The sequence below is a fragment of the Talpa europaea genome (assembly GCF_964194135.1).
Source record: "Talpa europaea genome assembly, chromosome: 15".
NCBI lineage: Eukaryota > Metazoa > Chordata > Mammalia > Eulipotyphla > Talpidae > Talpa > Talpa europaea.
The window spans coordinates 80,931,174-80,953,506 of NC_140083.1; the positions used below are offsets into that span (position 1 = coordinate 80,931,174).

General features: G+C 40.1%; 2 protein-coding genes across 2 annotated transcripts; both read left to right on the forward strand.

Moving 5' to 3' along the window:
• Positions 1 to 13,202: 13,202 nt before the first annotated feature.
• LOC311184988 (olfactory receptor 9K2-like) lies at positions 13,203 to 14,328 on the forward strand. Its single transcript, XM_084255323.1, has one exon. It carries the CDS (start codon positions 13,236 to 13,238, stop codon positions 14,175 to 14,177), a length of 942 nt encoding a protein of 313 aa, XP_084111449.1. The 5' UTR covers positions 13,203 to 13,235; the 3' UTR covers positions 14,178 to 14,328.
• Positions 14,329 to 20,949: 6,621 nt separating this feature from the next.
• Positions 20,950 to 21,894, forward strand: LOC311185525 (olfactory receptor 9S13-like; the record flags this gene model as incomplete). Its single annotated transcript, XM_084256150.1, has 1 exon — positions 20,950 to 21,894. The coding sequence occupies one exon, from the start codon at positions 20,950 to 20,952 to the stop codon at positions 21,892 to 21,894; it is 945 nt and encodes a 314-aa protein (XP_084112276.1).
• Positions 21,895 to 22,333: the final 439 nt, after the last annotated feature.

Genomic DNA, 22,333 nt, shown 5'->3' on the forward strand with positions numbered 1-22,333 from the left:
CCTTGGACTTGCTCCAGGGCTTGGGGGACCCGGAAGGAGACACTTGAAAGAGACAGAGACGTGAGTGAGAGACCCGTGGGGAGACTGACAATGGCAGCCTTGATCGTGACTTGGATTTTGATTTTGCTCTTTTCCTTCCAGACTTGCCTGCCCCTTCTGCCCCTTTCCTGTGGGTCCCCACCAGGAGGTGCCTTAGACTTGTGCAAGCTTTTGGCCTCCGCGGCCCTACTTTGGGCCAACCCTGTTTGGCTGAGCATTTACCCACAGGGGATGTAACTTTAGATATTTCACAAGCAAACTATTTTAATTATATTCTTTCTCTTCTCTCTATTTATTGCACACTAATTTTATTAAGGTCCTTTGCTATTGAAGGTCTTATGCACTAAGAGTTTGTCTTTATGCAGCCGATGGTGGATCTCATTTAAAACAGGCAGTTTTGGGGTTCCTGAGGTACCCCTCAGCCTGCCCACTAACAATGCCACTCTTAGTACTTTTATCACAATTATTAAGTGTTTATTCAATGAAAATAAGCCTAATAACTTATCTGATCACTCAGTTATACATGAAATAGGTTAACAAAATGTTCTTTTCATTTCATACCTTTGTACAGCACAGTTAATTGATTTTTTTCTCTCCCCTTCTGTTCTTATTTCTGGCTCCCATATTATCCAGTGAAACCATTCTACTAATGTTATAGGACAGGGAGAGGGGCAGCCCAAACCCCGCAAACCTGCCTATTCTAAATGGGTTCTGCCATCCGCCCCATCAACACAAAACATATGAGACTTTAATGGGAAGGAACTTTAATAAAAACTAGGAAACAATACAGGTAAGGCAAAGAGTCTAGTTTCTAAATGAAGCACCCAAAGTTACCCGTCCCCTCGTGGGTAAAACTCCATCCATATGGGATTGGCCCAGAACAAGGCCCCAAAGCCTGCCACAAGTCTAAAGCATCTTCCAGTGGGGACCCACAGAAAAGGGTCAGAAACAACCAGACAAGCCCGGAAGGAAAAGAGCAAAATCAACATCAAGATAAAAGCTGCCATTGTCACCTCCCCATGGGTCTCACCCACATCTGTGTCACCCCATCCACCACCAAAAGACAAGCGCAGCTTCTTCACGTGGCTCTAGGCTCCATGCGTCTCCTCCAGGTCTCCTGGCTCCATCCTGCTTCCTTCCTCAGTCTCTTCTTCAGCTTCTCCTCTTCCTGCTCAGCTCCACCCTCCCTTGGGTGGGGCAGGGAACCTCCCCCTTTCCTGGGGACCACCCTGTTACACTAAGAGAAGATGAATGGATAATTTTCACTGCTTTTAGGCCAAAGGAAGAAATTTCAGGTGCTAAGAAAAACTGGAGACTAAAAATTTCAAGATAGTTTATTTTTACCCAAAGAGCAACTAGTTTTCCCAATTTTTCCATCACTTTTGGTGCTTCAGTGACTGTTGCCGATTAACCAGTAGTATTGAATTTTATAGTCACTAAAAAAATTATACAGTAATTTTACAGTGACTAAATTTTTTATAGTAACTAAATTTTATAGTAACTAAAGTTGCATCTTCTGCGGGTAACTTCCTCTTCCAGATGCACATTCCTGTGATTTCTCCTGCAGTGCACCCTTGATTTACAAGCAGTCCTCAGGAGGTGCCAAAACAAAATTTACCACAGGTAACAGAGAGCGGGGCATGCCATTTTTCTATTTAGAAAGGCACTCTGTAGAATAGTACTTTCAAATTGCATTTTAAAGCAAACCGCAAATTTGGCAGTAGCTGAAAGACAGTATTTTGTTGTTTACTTTGAAAGAAATTACCAATTAGGTAAGGATTGAGTGTGAATGATTCAAGCCAGTTTTTCCTTACAGACACACAAACTCACACCTTGTCCTGTTTCATGCAAGATGAATATTCCCATCACATTATCGCTTGTCTGCTTTGGACTTGATCCTACTGATACTAGGGTGACAGTGGCGTTTTTACACAGAGAAGTGGCAAAATTTATTGTCAGTGGCTGATATCCCGGGCCTACGAATGGCTTATTTTGGCAAATTCCAGCAGGAACTTTCCTTCATCCTTTCAGGGCGATACATTTTTTTCTGAATTGGGTTTAGGAGACACAGATGACTTGGGGTCTCTGCTAGCGGGGAGTAGGCTGGAAGCAGGAATGGCCCGTTGAGGTTCTGTTCCTTGAAATGGACCCTACTCTTATCCCTCCACCGGCTCAGGAGAAACTTTTTCAAGGTGCCAGCCTGGTATTCATCCCCCATCTGTCAAGATCCCAGTCACAGGCCTGACTCTCATTAGAAGCCACCTCCACCTCTCTCACATCTCTACACCCAAACAATCTGAACAATCAGACCGGAGTCATGTCATTGTTTCCTATGGAAATCAGTCTCGTGGAGCCCCGGGGAAAAGACTTGCTTTCTTGTTCTACTTCCCTCCAATGAGGACAGGGATTGGAATGGCAGCTTCTTTACCTTCACTTACGCCTGGGGAGAATGGGCTAGGAATATAGAGTTGAGGCCCGGAGGGCCGAGAATGGCTTAGGGTGGAAGCAGTGGGTGAGCAAAGAATCCCTTGCCTAGGCCACAGTTTGTTTGGAGAGGACTTCAGATTTCTAGGATTCTGAAAACTGAGAGGGGGAACCTCACCTCCAACTCTGCTAAGTACTGGTATGTTAATTGAATGAGGATGTTAGCATGGGTGCAGGATAAAAGCACACCTCATTTGTTGCACTGTTACACCATGAATTTCACAAGCAAACTGAAAATCATAAATTTTCAACTCATTTGTTAGTTCTGCTGGACAGATCTGAATGAAATTTTTTTTTTTTTCTTTTAAAGCTACTCAATGATGTTCAAAGAGCCAGAAAGTGGTGTGCGGATAAAATATCTGTGGGCTTGAAAATTGTTTCTGTCTTTCATGGAGCTACTTGCTTTCAGTACTCCTCAGTTGCTTTTAAACTAAACTAGAAATATTTTGCAATTAGTCATTTATAGCTATAACCACACCTTTGAGTATATTTATGCCTCCTAGACATCTTGTTACAGTTTAAAATTTTTGCTAGCTGTCCCTTGTCCTTTGTCTTAACTTTTATTTCCTTGTTCCTTTTTTTTTTTTTTTTTTTGCAGAGAAAGCAAACAAGAATTGTGTGGTTGTTTTTTTTTTTTTAAACCCAAAGCGATGCATTTATGATGGAAAAATTCGATAATATGAAATCAGTGGTATTCCTGCCAATGTGAGCGAGACATTTGACTGTGAGACAGAGCCAGGGCCCAGGTGTTCTCCCCAAAGGGCATCGTGGGGGGTGGTGGTGGTGGTAGGAGTTGGATCAGAGAATGAATGAATGGGCAGACCCTGACAGCTGAGGTTTTGATTTGATTTGATTTGATTAGATTTGAGGGACTCAATTTTTAGACACAAAACAACTCTGTCTTTTCCTTTAGTTTGCCTTGTGTTTGCTTTTTGACATCTTATTAGAACACTTCTTTTTAAAGAAAATATAGGATTTCTCATTTCTTACTACATTAAACAATACTGAGAATAGTCTGACATTCAAAGCCCCTGAAAGCTGTCTTAATTGACCAATCTACCATTACCCAGATGCTTCCTGACAATGTTTGATAATACTTGCCAGACTGGACCATGGATTTTTATTTGTTTGTTTGTTTTTAAAACAAACTCTACAAATTTGTGTGTCTATTAATACAAACTCTGCATTTAGACTTTCCCAGCAGAGTGTGCTTTTGCTCCTATGCAACTCCTTACTTGGAATTCTTGTGATCCCCCCTTATCCCCCACTTTTTTCCGTAGACCTAGTTCAATCATGCCTTATTTCTTGAAATCAGTCAGACGGAATTTGGATCTTTCCTTCAAGTCTTCACGATTGTTTTTACCTCATCGGTATTATTTATGGCTTTTTATATTAATTTTTCCTTTAACCACATTTATCAATCTCCCAAATGTAGCCCAGACCCTCGTTAGAGCAGTGGGTGGTCTTCCCTTAGCCTCACCCCCACCCTTGTCCCACCAGATCCTTGTATCTGAAAAATCCATTATGTCCTCTACTACACATGTGCATTGTGTAGGGCCAATCTTAGCTCTCAGTTTTATTCATAAGTCATGCTAAAGGGGTTTGATTCAATGATCTTTAATGTGTATGGAGACATTGGTGAAGCGCTACCTAGTCCACAGTCCATGTTAACACCTTCATGAAGAGACTACAGGAATTTTGGAGGCAGGTACCAGCCTTAAAAAAAATCTTTTTCAGGGGCCTCCAGGGTGGCACAAGGGGTTAAGCACCACACTATGACGCAATCCACAGCCTCTGCAGCATGAGTTCGATCCCCAGTCGGCCAGGGAGCAACCCACATGGTGCAACAGACCTCTCCTAACTTGCCCGCTGCTCCCCTCAGCAGTGTACTTCAGTTCTGCCTGTTCTGTTCCCTACACTGTCTCTGGTGAATCCTCTCACCTCCCCCATCTCTGGCCTTCTATGCATAAATAAATAAATCTTGAAAAAAAAAATCTTATTCAGGGCCTCCCTGGTGGTGCAGGGGTTAAAGTCCAGCCACTGCTCATGAGTTTGATCCCCAGCCAGTGAGCTGACCCACATGGCGCAGCAGACCTGTCCTGTCTTGCCCACTGCTCCTCTCAGCAGCAAATTTCAGTAGAACCTGCCTGTTCTGTTCCCCGCTCTGTCTCTGGTGAATCCTCTCACCCCCTGCACCTCTGGCCTAGACCCCAGTTCTTGAATGCATAAATAAATAAAAATAAATCTTAAAAAAATCTTATTCATAGAATATGACTTATAAATGAATTTCTAGAGTTTACTTTTATGAAGTTTAAAAAGAGGCTCCCCAGTTAGCAGAAATGCTGCTGTGACCAAACTCTTGTTGTCCTGTCCCTGGCCCATGGCCTGTGGGAGCTCAGCTTCCCGAGGGGTGCAGAGGCCGGGGGTGACAGATGGCCGGGCCCCAGCAACAGTTTGTGGAAGGAGTCGCTGAGGGGAACTGAGAAGGGCGTGTGTCAAGTCTGCCTAAAAGGCAAAAGAAAAGCCTCAAGGGAGCTGTAAACACCAGGGCCAGTATTACAGACAGATTTTTGCACATTTGAACTTAGGAAACAAATGCAAAATGAAAAAGTGTCTCCTTTAGGCCGAGATTTGTTTTCACTGTCCCCACCATTTGAGCAGCCTCTGCTCCGGTCCCTCGGATGCTGTTGTCTCCGCTGGATCAGCTTCTTTTTGTCATTTTGGACAGGAGTCTTTTCTGATTCCACAGGTCCTGGGAAGGGGTCCAGAGCAAGGTCCTCACCTGACACCTGCGTGTTGAGACAGGTGCTCTGGATGCTGAACGTCTGGGGCTGCTGAGGGGCCAGTGGGTTTTGAACACCTAGAGTTTAAGAACATGAAGTGGCAGGAAAGACCAGAGTGCCCTCAGGACGGTTGTCTGGCTATTTGGTTTCCAAGTCTACCTCTAAGCAAGCAATTGAATCTCAAGACTTAATCTCCCAGCGGTGGAGTCTGTTTGCTCAAGGGCCATCTTGGGGCTGGTCTCTCTCCCTGGGGCCATTAACAGAAAAACCTGGAAGCCTGGATGAGCCAGGATGAGCCTGAGCCAGCACCCAGTGGCCATGGAGGGCAACAGCAGCTTGGACCAGCTGTGCTCTCACCTGGTAGGGAGCAGCAGGCCAGTCATCCAATTCAGGCTCAGCAGAACCAGTGCAAAGTCTTCTAACATTTTTTTTTTTTCAGGAAAGTTCTTTCGAAGCACCATCTACTTTCATGAAAGGCCGAATCTTTCATTCAACACACTGGGTATTGTTTTTAGCATTTTTCTCTGAAAGAGAGTGATAATGAAGTCAGTGATTATATGATCAAGGATATTGGACGTAAGTGTGGCTTGGGAAATTCACTTAATTTGTGAAAAACCCATTTCCAGGCTGGCAAAATGAAGAGGATATTTCTTCCTTATCTAATGATTTTGATTAATACTTTTTGCTTTTCAGTTCATGAAAATATTTTTAAAGGTATAATTTATATCATCTATAGTGTCATGCTAGATGGTCAAGAGAGGTTATTTATATGAAAGTGTAAATTATATTCATAAAAAGAGTCAAAAATTAAGGATCTTAATCCTAGTGTTATTCTGAGGGAGATTTAAGGTGGTCCCGCTCAGTCCGAGCTGGGACTCTGAGAATGAGTGAGCACAAAACAATTAGGGATAAACTGAAATGAGTCTGTCTTCTTCCTTTTAACCTCCAAGAACTTTTCCCTAAAGTTCATTGCCACACACTGCAGGTGATTACCCCGCTGAACAGAGCAGAGCATGAGCATTTCATGAATGCAGAGAGTTCTAGACATAACAAGATTCCTCGTAGGTGACAACAAGTATGGTGAAGTGGATGAGAAGGTGAGGGCACAGCTCGAGGGTCACCAGATTTGGGAAAGAAAACTACCTTTCCATTAGTTGTTTGATCTCCACTGAGTTATGAGAGCTGCCAAAGCAGCTACAATAAGTTACCCAGGAATCTGAGGAGGACACACACCTGCCTCCCCATTCAAGGTGGCTCATCTTTGACTGTCTCGGCAGGTGACCCAGGCACTGAACTCCTCTGTGTGCTCACTGAGGTGAGTGAGGGCAGGACAGAGGAGGGAGAATGGAGCTGGGGTGCCCTGCTTTCCTCTAGCCCACCCTGTGGTTTGTCACATCACAAACCCCCCTTCCCCAGCCTCATTTAAAGGATGCAGGGTGACGAATAAGACCTGTTTTCCCAGCACAGGACTGACTTATTCACTTTCTGTTTCATCTCAAATTGTCTTGAGTTCCAGGAACCCTCTCAGCCCAGGGGAATCAAGAAGGTTAGTGATCTGGTTGTGTTTAGCCTTAAGAGGAATCTGATTTAGAGTCTAAAACTGCTTTAGCCTGACCTATAGACATTCATTTACTAGTTAAAGTAAACAAGCGAGGTTCGGTCAGGTATGAGTGCAACGAGGGGTCGAAAATGAGAGGGGGGCTGGGAATGGCAAAAGACCAGAAGGAGCCAAGAAAAACTTTGTCCACTACCCAGTTTACACATTTTATCCCATAATATTGTTTCTTTTAGAAACAGCAATCATCTAGAGGCTTCCGGGTGGAGAAAACTCATACTGAAGGTGTTTACAGGCCTGGGAGTACACCCTGGGGCTAGATTCCCAGCCCAGCGCTGTCACCAAACTGATTGACTTGGGATAAAGGCCTTCATTTTTCAGAAATTCAATTTCCTTTTTGGAGGATGAAGGGAAACATGGGCAAACCTGATCCTGAACTTCTTTCTAAATGGAAAGTTCATGACCCATGAGAAGGTCTCCTTCAAGGCCTGCTTTCTACCACTGCCAAGCCTGAGTACCCACGGCCAACATGAGGATGTGCTGCCACCTGGTGGCATTTTGATATCGCATGCACTCGCTGGGAAATTTCTTTTAAAAGAAATACTTTCTGTTAAAGAAGTAAAGACATTTGCTTTCATTTGGAAATTTAGGAACCAGCACTTTACACTTGAACTTGCTTCCACTCATGACCCTATACGAGATCACATTCCACATCTACAGACATTAAAAAAACATTTTTTAATAATGAAAATTAATATATCATTTTCTTTTTTTCGGTATTTAGAAATTGCTAGGTTGTGACAATTTATGCTTCAAGTATAAGAACATCAATTTTTCCTTATCATTTTCCAAGTTGATGCATGAGAACAAGAATTTTAATATGCGATGATTAGTGCTATTTAGCACAATTTAAATTTTTTGTTTGCGTTTCCCTTATTGTGAACTGCCTATTACTGTTTCTTCTTATAAATGTGTGTGAGATAGTTATATGTTCTGAATAATAATCCTTTGATGGTTGCAGGCACCACGTGTATTTTTCCTTGTTTTTTATGTTTATTGAATTAATAATGGTTTTTAGTACTGTATGTTAGGGGGTATAGGTTCACACCTCTACAGATGCTCCGTGCTTCCTACCAAAGCCCCAACAATCCTCTTCTAAGTCCATTGGATCCCTCCTCTTTCTCCCCAACTCCCTCCACCCTCCTCTTCTGGTAGTTTCAGTTCTGAAGTGAGATGTCAAGGGTTAGTTTTGGTCTGTTTTTATCTGTTCTTGGTTTTGTTTTGTAAATTCCACATATGAGTGAAATCATCCAGTATTTTTTTTTCTCCTTCTGACTTATTTTGCTTAACATAATCCCCTCCTCTTCCATCCATGTTGTCCCCAATGGAGGCTTCACCTTTTTTATACAGCTGAGCCATAGGCCACTGTCTACACATTCCACATCTTCTTATCCACTCATCTGCTGTCGGGCCCTTCGGTTCTTTCCATGACTTGGCTATTATAAATAGTGCTGCGGTGAACACATGAGTGCGTTTACCCCTGCGAGATACCATTTTTGTATTCTTCAGGCAGACACCTAAGAGGGAAGTTTCTGGACAATGCAGTAGATCTATTTTTACTGTTTTGAAGATTTATCTATTTATTTATGCATACAACAGCTGGGGTGTAGGCCAGAGGTGTGAGGGGTGAGAGGATTCACCAGAGACAGAGCGGGGAGCAGAACAGGCAGATTGACTGAAACACACTGCTGAGGGGAGCAGTGGGGAGATAGGAGAGGTCTGCTGCACCATGTGGGTCAGCTCTCTGGCCGGGATCGAACTCATGTTGCAGTGGCTGGTGAAAGCTTCATAGTGCTGAGACATAAACCCCCTGCACCACCCTGCATCATTTTTTTGGTAAAATTATTTTCTAAGGAAAACCACTCCTTGATCTGGGCTCATTTGTGAGAATTTTGTGTGCTCTGTGGCATCTTTGGTCCTGGAGCTCCAATTTTCCTAGCAGCTTTATGTGCTGTGAAAGACTGGGAGTTTGGTGTGCAGTGTATATGTTACTAAATTGTGAATTAGTGAGACTTACCATGTAACAGCCTATCAGCATTTGAAGATATTGTCACTTGATATCCAATTAAGGAAAATTTGCCTCCAATTTTAAGCTGGAAAGTCTCGAATAAATGTTCAGAAAAGAATCACAACCGCTTGAGTCTTCAGATTTTTCAGTATGTAAAAGAGTCGTGTACAAAGTGAAATGTCTGTGTGCTGATTCTCAAAGCAACCATGAAGTCTGATGAAAGAAAAGAAAAAGGAAAAGCCAAAAGGAAAATCAGAAAGCACTTTGGAATGAAAGAAAATGAAAACACAATAGAGCGGGATGCTGTTAAAGCAGCAGGCAGGTGGCGATTTATAGGTCGAAGTGCACATTAGAAAAGAAAGATCTTCAGCCCCCCTTTGCCCACACTCCTTGCCATGCCCTTGTCCCATGACCCTGCAGTGCTCTCTTGCTCCGGGCTGGCTGTTCTGCCTCATGCCTGGATTCACCCACACCACTTGCTGTGACCAATGGGGTGTTACCTTTCACTTCACCCTCTTAACCATCACTTTAAGAACATGCCAGGGTTGCTTGCTAGAGAGAAGACACACACAGAGGAGAGACAGTCTGCCTCTGTGGTGCCAGCTAAGGCCGCCCTCAATCGGCCAGCTGATACCACAGAGCCGAGATTCTCTGAGGCTATCTTGATGGTTTATGGTTCTTCTCTATACATTACTTTTGCAATAGCCAGCTGATAAGTAGGTGCAAGAAATGTTTAGTTAAGCATCTTATTTTGCGCATTATAGTCTCAGTTTTTTATGACCGGAATTCAGTGTATGGGATCCTAATAATGGCTATTATTTATGCACACAACAGCTGGGGTGTAGGCCAGAGGTGTGAGGGGTGAGAGGATTCACCAGAGACAGAGCGGGGAGCAGAACAGGCAGATTGACTGAAACACACTGCTGAGGGGAGCAGTGGGGAGATAGGAGAGGTCTGCTGCACCATGTGGGTCAGCTCTCTGGCCGGGATCGAACTCATGTTGCAGTGTATTTCCAGCCAGCTCATTCCTTTTTTCATTATTTCTGGTATTTCAGACAAAGGACACATTCTGATATCTCCACCCACGAAACCTGTGGCTTAGTTACAACCAGAGCATTCGGTCTACCTGAGGTGACATGGCCTTGACATAATGGTCACTTATGAGCGTTTGCTTGTTAATTTTAATTATGGATACACTGATCACATGGTTTGTAATATATTTTGCTAAAATATGAAACATAGAGCTCATCTAGTGTAAGATGCTATGAGGAAAGAGGTTTAATCAACCTCGTGGCCACAGGACTATAAGCTGTCATGGAAAACAACCAGTGGACAAATTCAGTGTGATTCGAGAAGGCAGAAATTAAGTGGAGGACTGGAAATCATATAAAATATACCATCTCAACCTAAAGCCAAGTTTTCTAAACAAAAAATTCATGTCCAAGAAAGATCCAGAGATGACTTAAGTTTGAGTAATAAGAACAGTCATGTCCCTCCCCTTTTGGCTCTCCTGTGTGGCTCTCGTGGGATGGACCTGGAGTTTGCACTGCTCAACCCATAATTGCCTTCTGCGTGGCCTCGCCTTCCTTCTCGGTGCTGTAATTATCTGAGATGGTTGCAATAGAGCAATAGTTGCAGCAGGGTCCCTGCTGCTGCATTCCTGCAGGTCCTCAGGGGCTGCCTCTGCCCCTGGGGACATCACCTTTGCTCTACTTAAATTTCCATTTTGCTTTCATCCTTCTCATTCTAAGGACTTGAAGGTAGGGCCACAATGCAGAATGAGCTTGCGCTTGGGATGCCACAGGTTGGGTCATACTAACTTTTCAGTTTCTATAAGGAAACGTTCATTGCTTACAAGGTGCCCCAATAGTTCCCTCTTCCATCCTCTGTCTTTAGAGAGGCGTGCATAATTACAGGGGATTTTCAGGCAAAAAACACCAAAAGGAAATTAAAAACACACTCTTCAATGAAGAATGGGATTTTATTCATCAATGAGCAGCACCTAAAACAAAATAAAATTATATATTTCAAATCAAGATTTTTATAGTTTGTATAAAATTTTAATTTCAAAATTTAATTTTGACATTGTCTTGGATTTTCTTTATATTGTCTTACAACCTTTAACTGCCTTCCTAGAATTAAACACATCTTTTGTGTCCTTGCATCTACCTTTAGAAAATTGCTTAACAGAAATAAAGAAAGAACTATTCAGGTAAGAGATGATAAATTTATTTTTATTTAAGTCAAATAATTGAGTATTTCTACGTTCTTAGTACATACAAAATTTCATGTTTGTTAAAATTTACTGTTTATACATTTTTTAAAAAACAGTATGAATAATTTTTTAAAAAGTCCCTTTTCCTAAAGGGCAAATTACAGAATATTGGCTACTTCTTAATAAATGGAAGGTAGGGGGAAAAAGAAGATGCATTTACTTGTGGTATGGGAGGAAACTCCTTTTGGATACTGTGTTTTCCCTTATTCTGACTGGCATTTAGTAAGTGACCCATAATATTGACTATTCTTGAAAAATAATAGGGATCTCAAAGTAATTACTACCTAGTTACTGCAAATTGACTGATATAATTTTAGACAACATGATGTGACTGTTAAAAAAACACAAAATAAATAATACAAAAAATTTTCCTACTAAAACATGACCAGATATCCAGTTATGTGCTGTGAGATTGGTTGCTTTCACAAGGCCTTCTTACTTTCTCTAAAAATCTCTAAAAGCTTACCTGTTCCATTACCCACTTACATCTCATGACTGAAAGCTGAAATTCCTCTCCTAAGTCTTCATTTCTCTAGCCCTGCTTTTACAATAATATTTTGGAACAAGTGTCCTTACAGAAGTTAATATGGACACCTACTGCTTTTTCAGAAAAATCAATTTAATTACAGTTGTTTAAGCGGATTTCAATTTGTGTTGGCAAAGGAGATCTAAGAATCATGTTACTAAGATGTTGCCAGTTTTCTCTGTGTGTGAACTAAGCTAACTGTTATGGGAAAGTTAGTACTGGGTAGAAAGGAGAAAGATCATGTGATGAGAAGTTAAGAACAATAAAGTTGGGCATTTGGGGAACATGGATAAAGAAACAGAATGGTTGTGTATATGAGGGAGGATGAGAGTCAAGAACAAAATTCGGGCCTCCCCTGGTGGTGCAGGCTGTTGAGCGCTGCACTGTGAAGCTGTCCACAGCCTTTGCAGTGCAGGTTTGATTCTGACCGGCTCGCGAGAACCCCACATGGCGAAGCAGACCTCTCCTGTCTCGCCCGCTGCTCGCTCAGCACTGTTTTTGGTCGTCTGCCTGTTCTGTTACCTGCTCTGTCTCTGGTGAATTCTATCACCCTCCCCCACATCTAGCCTGTACCCTGGTTCTTGTATAAATAAATGAATAAATCTTAAAAAAAAAAGAACAAAATTGTCGGCTATAAACACCAAATGAAAAATGAACTCTTTTTCAATCATGTGCTGCTTCTGATAAGCCATCTAATCTCTCCCCTTTGTTGGATGGACTTAAATGCCAATTACTTTTAAAGTCTGAAAAGAAGAAAGAGATGGCTGTTACTTACTTGGAAAAACAAAGTTTTCAAAGTTACAGGACAAACAAATCGGGCTACCTAACTGTGGGCCAGATTCAAAGTTATCCTTTTGAAAATGTTAGGATCTCTTTGGATCTCTTTCTAAATGCAGACATCACAAAATTAGTTTTCAAGACTGATAAGTTTCTTTCTTAACCCCAAACTTTAGTCACGACATTGTTTTGAAGTTTCCCTTTTTTTTTCACTTGCACAGATGTTTGAGGTCAAGTTGGCTTCTTGGTGGATTTGTACAGAAATTAGTAGGATCCATGGAGTCTCCTCTCGAAGTCTGAACTTTGTCCACTTCAAGAAGCTGAAGATGCATTCATTTTTCAAGGTTTTTAACTTAGAAGTGTGAACTAAATTTCATGGTAGCTTATTTTAAACTCTTATAAACTGCTTAAACATAAACTTCTCTTAATTCCACTGTTGTCCATGAAAGTGACGTTATTATAGTGGGAAGAGCACTGGATTTGGGGAACCACACTGGAAAACTATGAGTTAGGCTACTTCCATGTTGTGTGATGGTGGCCAAGGACAGCTACCTCATTTGCTCCCTCGAAGAGGGTACAGCAGTCATCCCCCAAGTGACTGGATGGCCAAAAGGAGATAACACAAATTTCAATGTCTTCTAGAACAGGAAAGGCTATTTTATGATACCTGGAATTGGTAGAAAGTTGAGTTTTTAACCTCATCTTGTCCCTCTTGGCAGGTTGTTGCCATGGGTGACAAGGGAGCAGGCAACCACTCAGATGTAACTGACTTCATGCTTGTAGGCTTCAGGGTCCGTCCAGAGTTCCACATTCTCTTCTTCCTTCTATTCCTGATGATCTATGGCATGGTCCTTGTGGGGAACATTAGTTTGATGGTGATCATTATGACTGACTCCCAGCTGAACACACCGATGTATTTCTTTCTAGGCAACCTCTCCTTCATTGACCTCTTCTACTCCACTGTCATTGCACCTAAAGCCATGGTCATCTTCCTGTCTGAGAGAAAGACCATCACCTTTGCAGGCTGTGTTGCCCAGGACTTCCTTTTTGCACTGTTCATTGTAACAGAGGGCTTTGTTCTGGCAGCCATGGCTTATGACCGCTTCATGGCCATTTGCAGTCCTCTTCTTTATAGTGTCCACATGTCAAGACGCCTTTGCATATACCTAGTGGTTGGTTCCTATTTCTGTGGCTGGGTCAGTTCTGCCCTGCAAGTCAGTGTAACATTCTCAGTGTCTTTCTGTACATCCAGAGTCATTGACCACTTCTACTGTGATTCTTACCAAATTGAGAAGATCTCCTGTTCCAATCTCTTTGTCAATAAGATAGTTTATCTTACTTTGGCTGCCGTTATTATTTTGCCCACAGTAGTTGTTATTATAATATCTTACATCTATATCGTGTCCACCGTCTTGAGGATCCCCTCCAGTGAGGGCAGGAAGAAAGCCTTCTCCACATGTGGCTCTCATCTGGGGGTTGTGAGTGTGCTTTACGGGACTGTCTCCTTTGTGTATCTCACACCTCCAAGCAATCCTGAGCTTCGTAAAGTGGCTTCAGTATTTTACATATTGATCACACCCATGTTAAACCCTCTTATTTATTCACTAAGAAACAAGGATGTCAAGCAAGCTTTGAGAAAAATTCTATGGAGGAAAAGAACTTTATCCTAATCCTACTTGCCTGTGATTTCCCTATTAATGGGCCCATTGATTGATTCATTCTGATTTGCTTTTAATGTGAGGCCAAGTTGGGTCACTTTAGGATGACTATCCCATGATTGAATTATTTTCACTGAAGGAGTGATACCAATACATTTTTCACTCTTCCTTAAGAGTCATGTTGTATCTTGGACATCAATAAAATATGTAGTGCTCTGTAAGGAAACACAATCCTCGTTCCTTCTAAGTATAACTTTAAGATAGTGAGGGAAAAGAGAATTTTATTTTCCCTTTGGTTAGAAAAATTGTTTCAATAGTATATCAAGCTCAGAATATGCAATCTCTGATTATTAGAGGAAGCATCAATCTGAGGAGTATGATGATTGCTTTGTAATATTTAGTTTATTTTATAAAATCTTTTCAGAGTGACTTGATTCTGGGTCCATAATTTGTGAATAAAAATCATTGTATAAAAATTGTTTTTTGTTGTGCCATCTTGAGTTAATCAGAACAACTCAAAAATCATGGGTGTTTAATTGTATCTTAGTGGTATTTGTGGTTATTATTGTTATTGCTTTATTATCATAGCAAAGAAATGGAGAAAGACATTCTGTATCCAATTTCTTAAAAAACGTGTACCCAAATCTATAAAGGGATAGCCGTTAGTGCTGGTATCCTATTTAAAGGGACAAAAATTGCATTAGATGTTCCAAATCATCCTATTACAGTTTGTACTGGGTTATTTTGTTTTCTTAAAAAATCACTACTTGTATGTAAAAATTTTTACTTGCTTTGATTTTGATATTTAAATTATACGTGACCTTTTAGTCTTTTTTTTTGTATTGGTGTTGTATTTAATGAAATTATTTGCATTTTTCAAATAATATTTTTGTTGCCATATTACCATGATTTTCCTGATTCAGGTTATTCTTTCAAATGCAAATTGCAAGTATTTAAAATCACCAAATATGATAAAATGAACAGAAAAGTTTGCTGAAAAGAAGTATCAAGGATTTGCTCCTATTGTATCTCTTTTACTTGTGTATTGTGGGATAAAATTGTAATACTGATGGGAGATACAGAGATGTAATAGATATCGAACTTAGTGTATGCTTGCCTGTGTCCCTAATATGAGATATGCCAATATAGTCAATCAATTTTGAAAGGTCCCAGTGATCATGCAGTATAAACAACTTGTAGAGGTTAGAAATGGAGGGGCAGAATATGCAGGGATGGATAATGGCAGAACAGAATATTCTGTATTTGGAATAAGATACTATTAATAGAATTTTCTCATAATTTTTATATACTCTAGCTTAGAAAATTTCCTTAGTCAAAGACGACTTCAATATTTTGTCTCACATGACAAAAGTGGTTTCTTTTTGTACTGTTCTAAATGTTGTCCTGGAATTTAAAATGTTTTCTTTGTTCCTTGCCAATATTTCCAATAAATCGATTAATATTATTTCATCACCTTCTGCATTGTAACTGTAGGCATCCTTTTTTTGTTTGCTTAACTGAGTTAAGCAATAAACTTGTTAAGTTTATTTGTTTATAAAATACTGAAAATTACTTTGGATAACGTAAGCGAGGGGAACAGCTGGAATACGGTAAAAGCACACTGAATGAACAGGAGAGTCGGGATCCAGCCTTGCGGTCGGGTAGAAGTCCAGCCATCCAAGGAATGAAGAAGCAAATTAAAGAATCCAGTCTCATTGAACGATACACCTGGAACATATGAATACCAGGTATTTTCAAACATTTTTCCGTTTCTGAAATTTTTAAATTTGGATAGAGCAGAACTCAGAGGCCACGTTTGGGGTATGGGTCAGGGTTTTGCTCTTGACTGGGAACTTTATAATTAGAAAAAAAAAATTGCATCTCAAACATGATGGCACACTGGTTAAAGTGGCTTAAATCCCCAAATCTGATAGTACTAAATACTGAAGAGGATGCAGAGCAACAGGACATCTCACTTGTTGCTTATGAGTACAGGGAGCAGACAGTTTACCAGCTTCCTACAAAACTTAACATAAACCGTACAGAGTAGCATTTGTGCTTCTGGGTATTTTTCCAACTGATTTGAAAGTTTGTGTTCACATAGAAACTGCACATGAATATTTACAGCAGTTTTATTCTTAAACCACCAAAACGTGAAAGCAAGCAAGATGTTATTTCATAAGCAAATGCATAAAAAAAAAATCTGTGGGACATCCCTATAACAGAATGCTATTTAAATACAGAAGGAACACATTTTTAATTCAAATACAATATGAATAAATATTAAACGCATTTTAATAAGTGAAAGTATGATCCATTCATATGATATTCTGGAGAAAGCAAAGCTGTAAGGAATAAGATTAGCTGTTTGTAAGGATTTGTGGAGCACAGTGTTTGACTACGGGAGGCCCAGGGATCTTCAGGGGAATAGGCTAAACTTGTGCAGGGCTGTTGTGGTGGCCACATGAATCTATGCTTTTGCCAAAGCTCAAGGGCCTTCTTTGTACAAAGAATGAAAATCTACATGTACCAAAAAAAAAACCAAAAAAAAAAAAAAAAAAACAACTAGGAGGTTAGCCCACCTCAGAGCCAAACTGCAGATTGAGACTAAAGAATCACACTGTTTTACAAATAAAAGACCTGATATCACTGAAGGATTGTGCGGGAGAAAGTGAGCACCTATATAATTCTGTAAAACAGATTTTTGCCTGGAGACTCTGTCACTAAATAGAGAAGGAACAGGGCAGAGTCACTGTGTTCTGGTTGGTAATGTTGTTTCTCTCAGGGATGCAGCTTTACAATTGATCGTGAAAATTCTACGCAAATATCCGCAATTGTTTACAAATTTAAGTAACTAATGGCAACTGGTAGAGACCCCCAGTTTCCGCTGTCAGAAGGGGGATAGCAAAAGGAGAAGGCTGGAGAGAACCATGTGATATGAAATTAGAGTTGGAGTTACCAGTATGAACTCATCTTTAGATTAATGCAGAACAGAGCAGATATAATGACTCAGACTTGTCTTTTTTTGGACTGAAGATTTGATTTTGACCTAAAAAGTAGGAAGCTACGCAAAACAATAGTAGAAATTTATTATGTGTAGAGCTCAATGTTAAAAGAAAGCCAAAACATTGAATTATAATTATTAGTAGTATGGCAACTCTTGAGTGAAGATTCGCCATCACAAACATTATCGTTTAAATTAAGAAAATTTTACTAGTTAATGATACTATAGTTATAATTATAAATTTAATGAAAAGTCAACAGATGAATTTGAAGAAGTACCTTACATGCATAATAGTTTAAAGGTGTTATTTAGGTATTAACAACAATATGTTTCTATAGTTGATCTTAGCCAAAAAACTGAAAAGTGATATTTTTCTAAACTTGGAATATCTAAAAGTCAAAAAGTTACCTAGGTATTATTAAAAGCAGTATGGAGGTAGCTTAAAACATTAAAAACAAGGGGGCCTCCCTGGTGGCGCAAGGGGTTAAGACGCAACCTATGAAGCTGTCTGCAGCCACTGTGTAACAGGGGGAGGTTCCAGGTTTCCTGCCCTACCCAAAAGGGGGGTGGAGCTGAGCAGAGAGAGAAGCTGAAGAGGAGACTGAGGAAGGAAGGAAGCAGGGTGGAGCCAGAAGGAGACCTGGAGATGGCACATATAGCCGAGAGACACGTGAAGCAACTGCACTTCCTTTTTGGTCGTGGGCTGGGTGACTCAGATGTGGGTGAGAGACCCGTGGGGAGGTGACAATGGCAGTTTTTGTCTTGATTTTGATTTTGATCTTTTCCCTCCAGACTTGTCTGGTGGTTTCTGATCATTTTCTGTGGGTCCCACTGAAGGTGCTTTAGACTTGTGGCAGGGTTTCGGGCCTTGCTCTGGGCCAATCCCATTGAGATGGACTTTTATCCATGAGGAGACGGGTAACTGTAGGTGCTTGATTTAGAAACTAGATTCTTTGCCTTTCCTGTATTGTTTCCTAATTGTATTAAAGTGCCTCCCCATTAAAGTTTCATATGTTTTGTGTTGATGCAGCGGATGGCAGAACCTATTTAGAGCAGGCAGGTTTGCAGGATCTGGGCTGCCCCTCTCCCTGCCCTGTAACAACTGCAGCATGCGTTCAATACTCAGCCAGGGAGCTACCCACATGGCGCAGCAAACCTCTCCTGACTTGCCCGCTGCTCCCCTCAGCAGCGTATTTCAGTAGATCTGCCTGTTCTGTTCCCCACTCTGTCTCTGGTGAATCCTCTCACCCTCCATACCTCTAGCCTGTACCCCAGTTCTTGTATGCATAAATAAATATTTTTAAAAAACATTAAAAACAGGGCTACCATATGGCCCAGGAACTCCTAGGCATCTGCCCCCAAAATCAAAAACAGTAATTCCCAAAAGGAAACCTGCGCTCCCATGCTTATTGCAGTGCTATTTATCATAACCAACTTATGGAAACAACCTAAATGCCCAAAAACAGATGAATGGATCAAGAACCAAACCAATAACAAGCATGAGAAATCTGGCTATAGAATTCAGCTACCAGAGTTGGGGTGGGGGACAAGGTATAGGGGGGGCCCCAGAGCCCTCTCTTGGAGGACTATGGGTGCCTTGGTGATGGGTGTGGCTTGGTAACATACCTCTGAAGAGATGTGATCCTAGTCCCTGAATGCTGAGACTTAACCCCTTGTGCCACCAGGGAGGCCCCCTCTATTACTTTTCTTCTAATATCAGTATGATGTATTGACAATAGAGGTAAGCAATGAATTTCTAAAACAGCTGTAATCCATTTAAATGAAAAATTGTGAATATTCCTCTGTAAATCATGAAAATCGAAGAGGAATCAAATACTTCTCATCTAAATGTGTCTTCTTAAAGTCTTTTCCATAAGTAGAAAGTTAGTTTTCATGGCCTCTAGAGAGCCCCTCTAATGTCCTAAATGCCTGCGAGTTCTTCTCCCATTTTCCTTTTTGTATTATAATACAAAATGCATTGCTGGTGAGAGCCCTGAGTCCCCCATGGATATCCCACAGGGGGAATGCCCATTCACACTGGTTTCCCTCCCCTGGAGAGAATTTCTCTCAGGACCTGTCCCACGTCTATTTGTTGGTTTAATCAATTAAAGAGTAAACTAAAAATAAGGAGGAGGAGAGGTAAGCTACACTTTTTGCTAATACTTGTTCATTTTAGCAAATTTGTGTCATGAGCTGAACAGTGAAGAAATGCAACCCTTATCCTAGAAATGCTTCCCGTTAAACAAAGGTTTGCTAGTTTTCCTATTTTTATTTCTCCTTGAATAATCAAGTTTAAATAAAAGTTTTACTAAGATAAATTGTATTCATTCTTGAGAGTATCTCATATTGAAGTTGTTGATTCTCCACACTGACTTTTAATTCATTTTTTTAAGAAAGCAGATCTTGTAACTGGATCGAATTGATTCTAATATAATTCCATAGTCCCAACCTACTTTAAAAGAATGTCAAAATTAATTAAACTGGAAAAATAACCACAAAAATATAGGAGATGTTATGAGACAGTTCATAATTTCTATCAACTATAATTCATTTATTATTAGTTATGCAATTTATAGATATAATAAATATATTTATAATAAACATATGAGACATTTTTATAGTACATAAAGTTTTGAATTTACAGTTTGTCAATTTTCTGTTACATTTTATGATCGATTATTGAATAGAAAACCACACCACTGTTCAATTTCATGAATCTAAATAAGCCTTTTAAATCTGTTCTTCTTTCAATGTTCCCATTCATAAAATTAGAATAAAAATTGCTTCTTTTTTTACTTCTCCACTGTATTTTATTTATGGTCATACTAAAAAAAGCTAAATTAATAGAAAGCAAGTTTGTTTGAATGCATATTTCTTCCCGTATCCTTTTGTAGTGCTCTTTCAGTTGCCCCCAGGCCTTCTAACTTTCACATGCACAGATCTTTGTGTTTCTCATTAGATTGTCTATTTCTGAAAAGGCAGTAAAACCTCCGCCCAAGATCGTGGACTCCACCAGTTGCATTTCACTCTGCAGTATCTAGTGGGAATAATCAAGGGAAGCATGACAAGAAGGAAAGAAGTAGGGAAAGGTGGGAGGGAGCCAGGCAATAGGGAAGGAGGGAAGACAGGACAGGCAGGCGAATCACCAATAGACATTTGATATCATTGTGTCTGGGAAATACAGCAAGAATCACTTCTGCATTTTAGCAGATGATCTGTGCCTCTGAGTCACCATAAGGACAAAAATAATCTACGAAATAAGGATATAAGAGAATGGGTAAAAGGAAGATGCTTTTGTCAGGATCTGAACTCTTTGTTAATAGAAGCAATCATTAAAAAATTAAATGTGACCATCAATTGAATGCACCTTCACTCTAAATAAAATCTTAATTAGATTATAACGGCTTTGAGAAATTCCTTTCACTAAAGGAGGCAATTTTCAATGGCAGCAAACTGATAATAAATAATAATAAAAACAAAATAAGACTTTTCTTCTATAATCTCATCTCCCCAAAGTACATTTACAGAGCAAATATCCATTATCTGCAAATAAGTAGAGCCATGAAATTTAACCAATCAGATTGAACTGTTCGCCAGGAAGAATATTAAAAAATAGTATTATCTTCTTTATATGTTATTAGGAACAATAAAAATATTAGGAACAATACAATGAAACAAAATTTTTACACACTGACCCTAGTTATTTTTACTAAAACAAATATTTTCATCCCTTATTTCTTTTCTTTTTACCATTTCTCCAGTTCCATCTGTATCTCAGCTATGAAGAGTGAGCTTAATAAGACTTACTCAGATGTGACTGAGTTTATCCTTGTAGGCTTCACAACCTCTCCAAAGTTACAAATCCTTTTATTCCTAGCATTCTTGCTGCTCTACGTGGCCATTGTGGTGGGAAATATCAGCATGATATTAGTCATTAAGATGGACTCCAGACTTCACACTCCTATGTATTTCTTCCTTAGAAACTTGTCCTATTTAGATTTGTGCTACTCCACAGTCATTGCGCCCAAAACTTTAGCCAACTTCTTGTCCAAAGAAAAGAAAATTTCTTATAATGGCTGTGCAACCCAATTTTTCTTCTTTGCCCTTTTTGTCACAACTGAAGGCCTCCTTCTGGCTGTGATGGCATATGATCGCTTCTCTGCCATTTGCTCGCCTCTCCTTTACCCAGTGCAGATGTCCCAGAAGGTCTGTGTTCAGCTGGTGACTGGGTCTTACATTTGTGGAAGCATTAACTCCATGGTCCAAACGGGTTTCACCTTCAGTTTGCGTTTCTGTGGAGAAAACAGATTAGACCACTTTTTTTGCGATGTCCCAGCCCTGATCAAGATCTCCTGCGTGGACACCTTTGTGAATGAGATCGTGCTGTTCATTCTGTCTGCTTCCATCATCATCAGCACCACAGCTGTCATTCTGATTTCCTATGCCTATATCCTCTCCACTGTCCTGAAGATCCCTTCCACCAGCGGCCGGAGTAAGACTTTCTCTACCTGTGGCTCGCATATAGCAGTGGTGAGTTTATTCTATGGCACTGTGTTCTTCATGTATGCCCAACCTGGGGCCATCTCTTCATCAGAGCAAGACAAGATCGTAGCAGTGTTCTACACACTCGTGATACCAATGCTGAACCCTCTAATCTATAGTCTGAGGAACAAAGATGTGAAAGATGCTGTGAAAAGAATTTTATGCAGGAAACAATATTTATAAAACATAATGAACAGATTTTTTTCCCTCCAGGTCCTAGTTATTTTTGTTCTTGTGAAATTACTATATTAAAGATATTTGCAAGTATGACAGCAAATACTTTTCTGTTTTGCAAAATAATTTTCTTATAACATAGACTGTTATTTTATTTGCTTAGAATATACTAAAACATGTTCTCAATTTATGATTTAATATTTTCATTTCAAATTTACTTTAAGAAGTAAATATTAAGAGCTGCTATATAATGATTAAAGTAACATTGTGTATGTGTTTTCTATTCTTTAACTTTTTCTTACTATAAAGCAAGCAAACTGATATTTGAAAGAAATAAAAGGCCTATTGTGTAGGTGGTAAAATAATAGTTATGGTTACATGGAACTCTTTTGAGTAAAAGACCTGTTTCCAGGTTTTTTATTCACCCAGGTTTATATTCTGAGGAGTA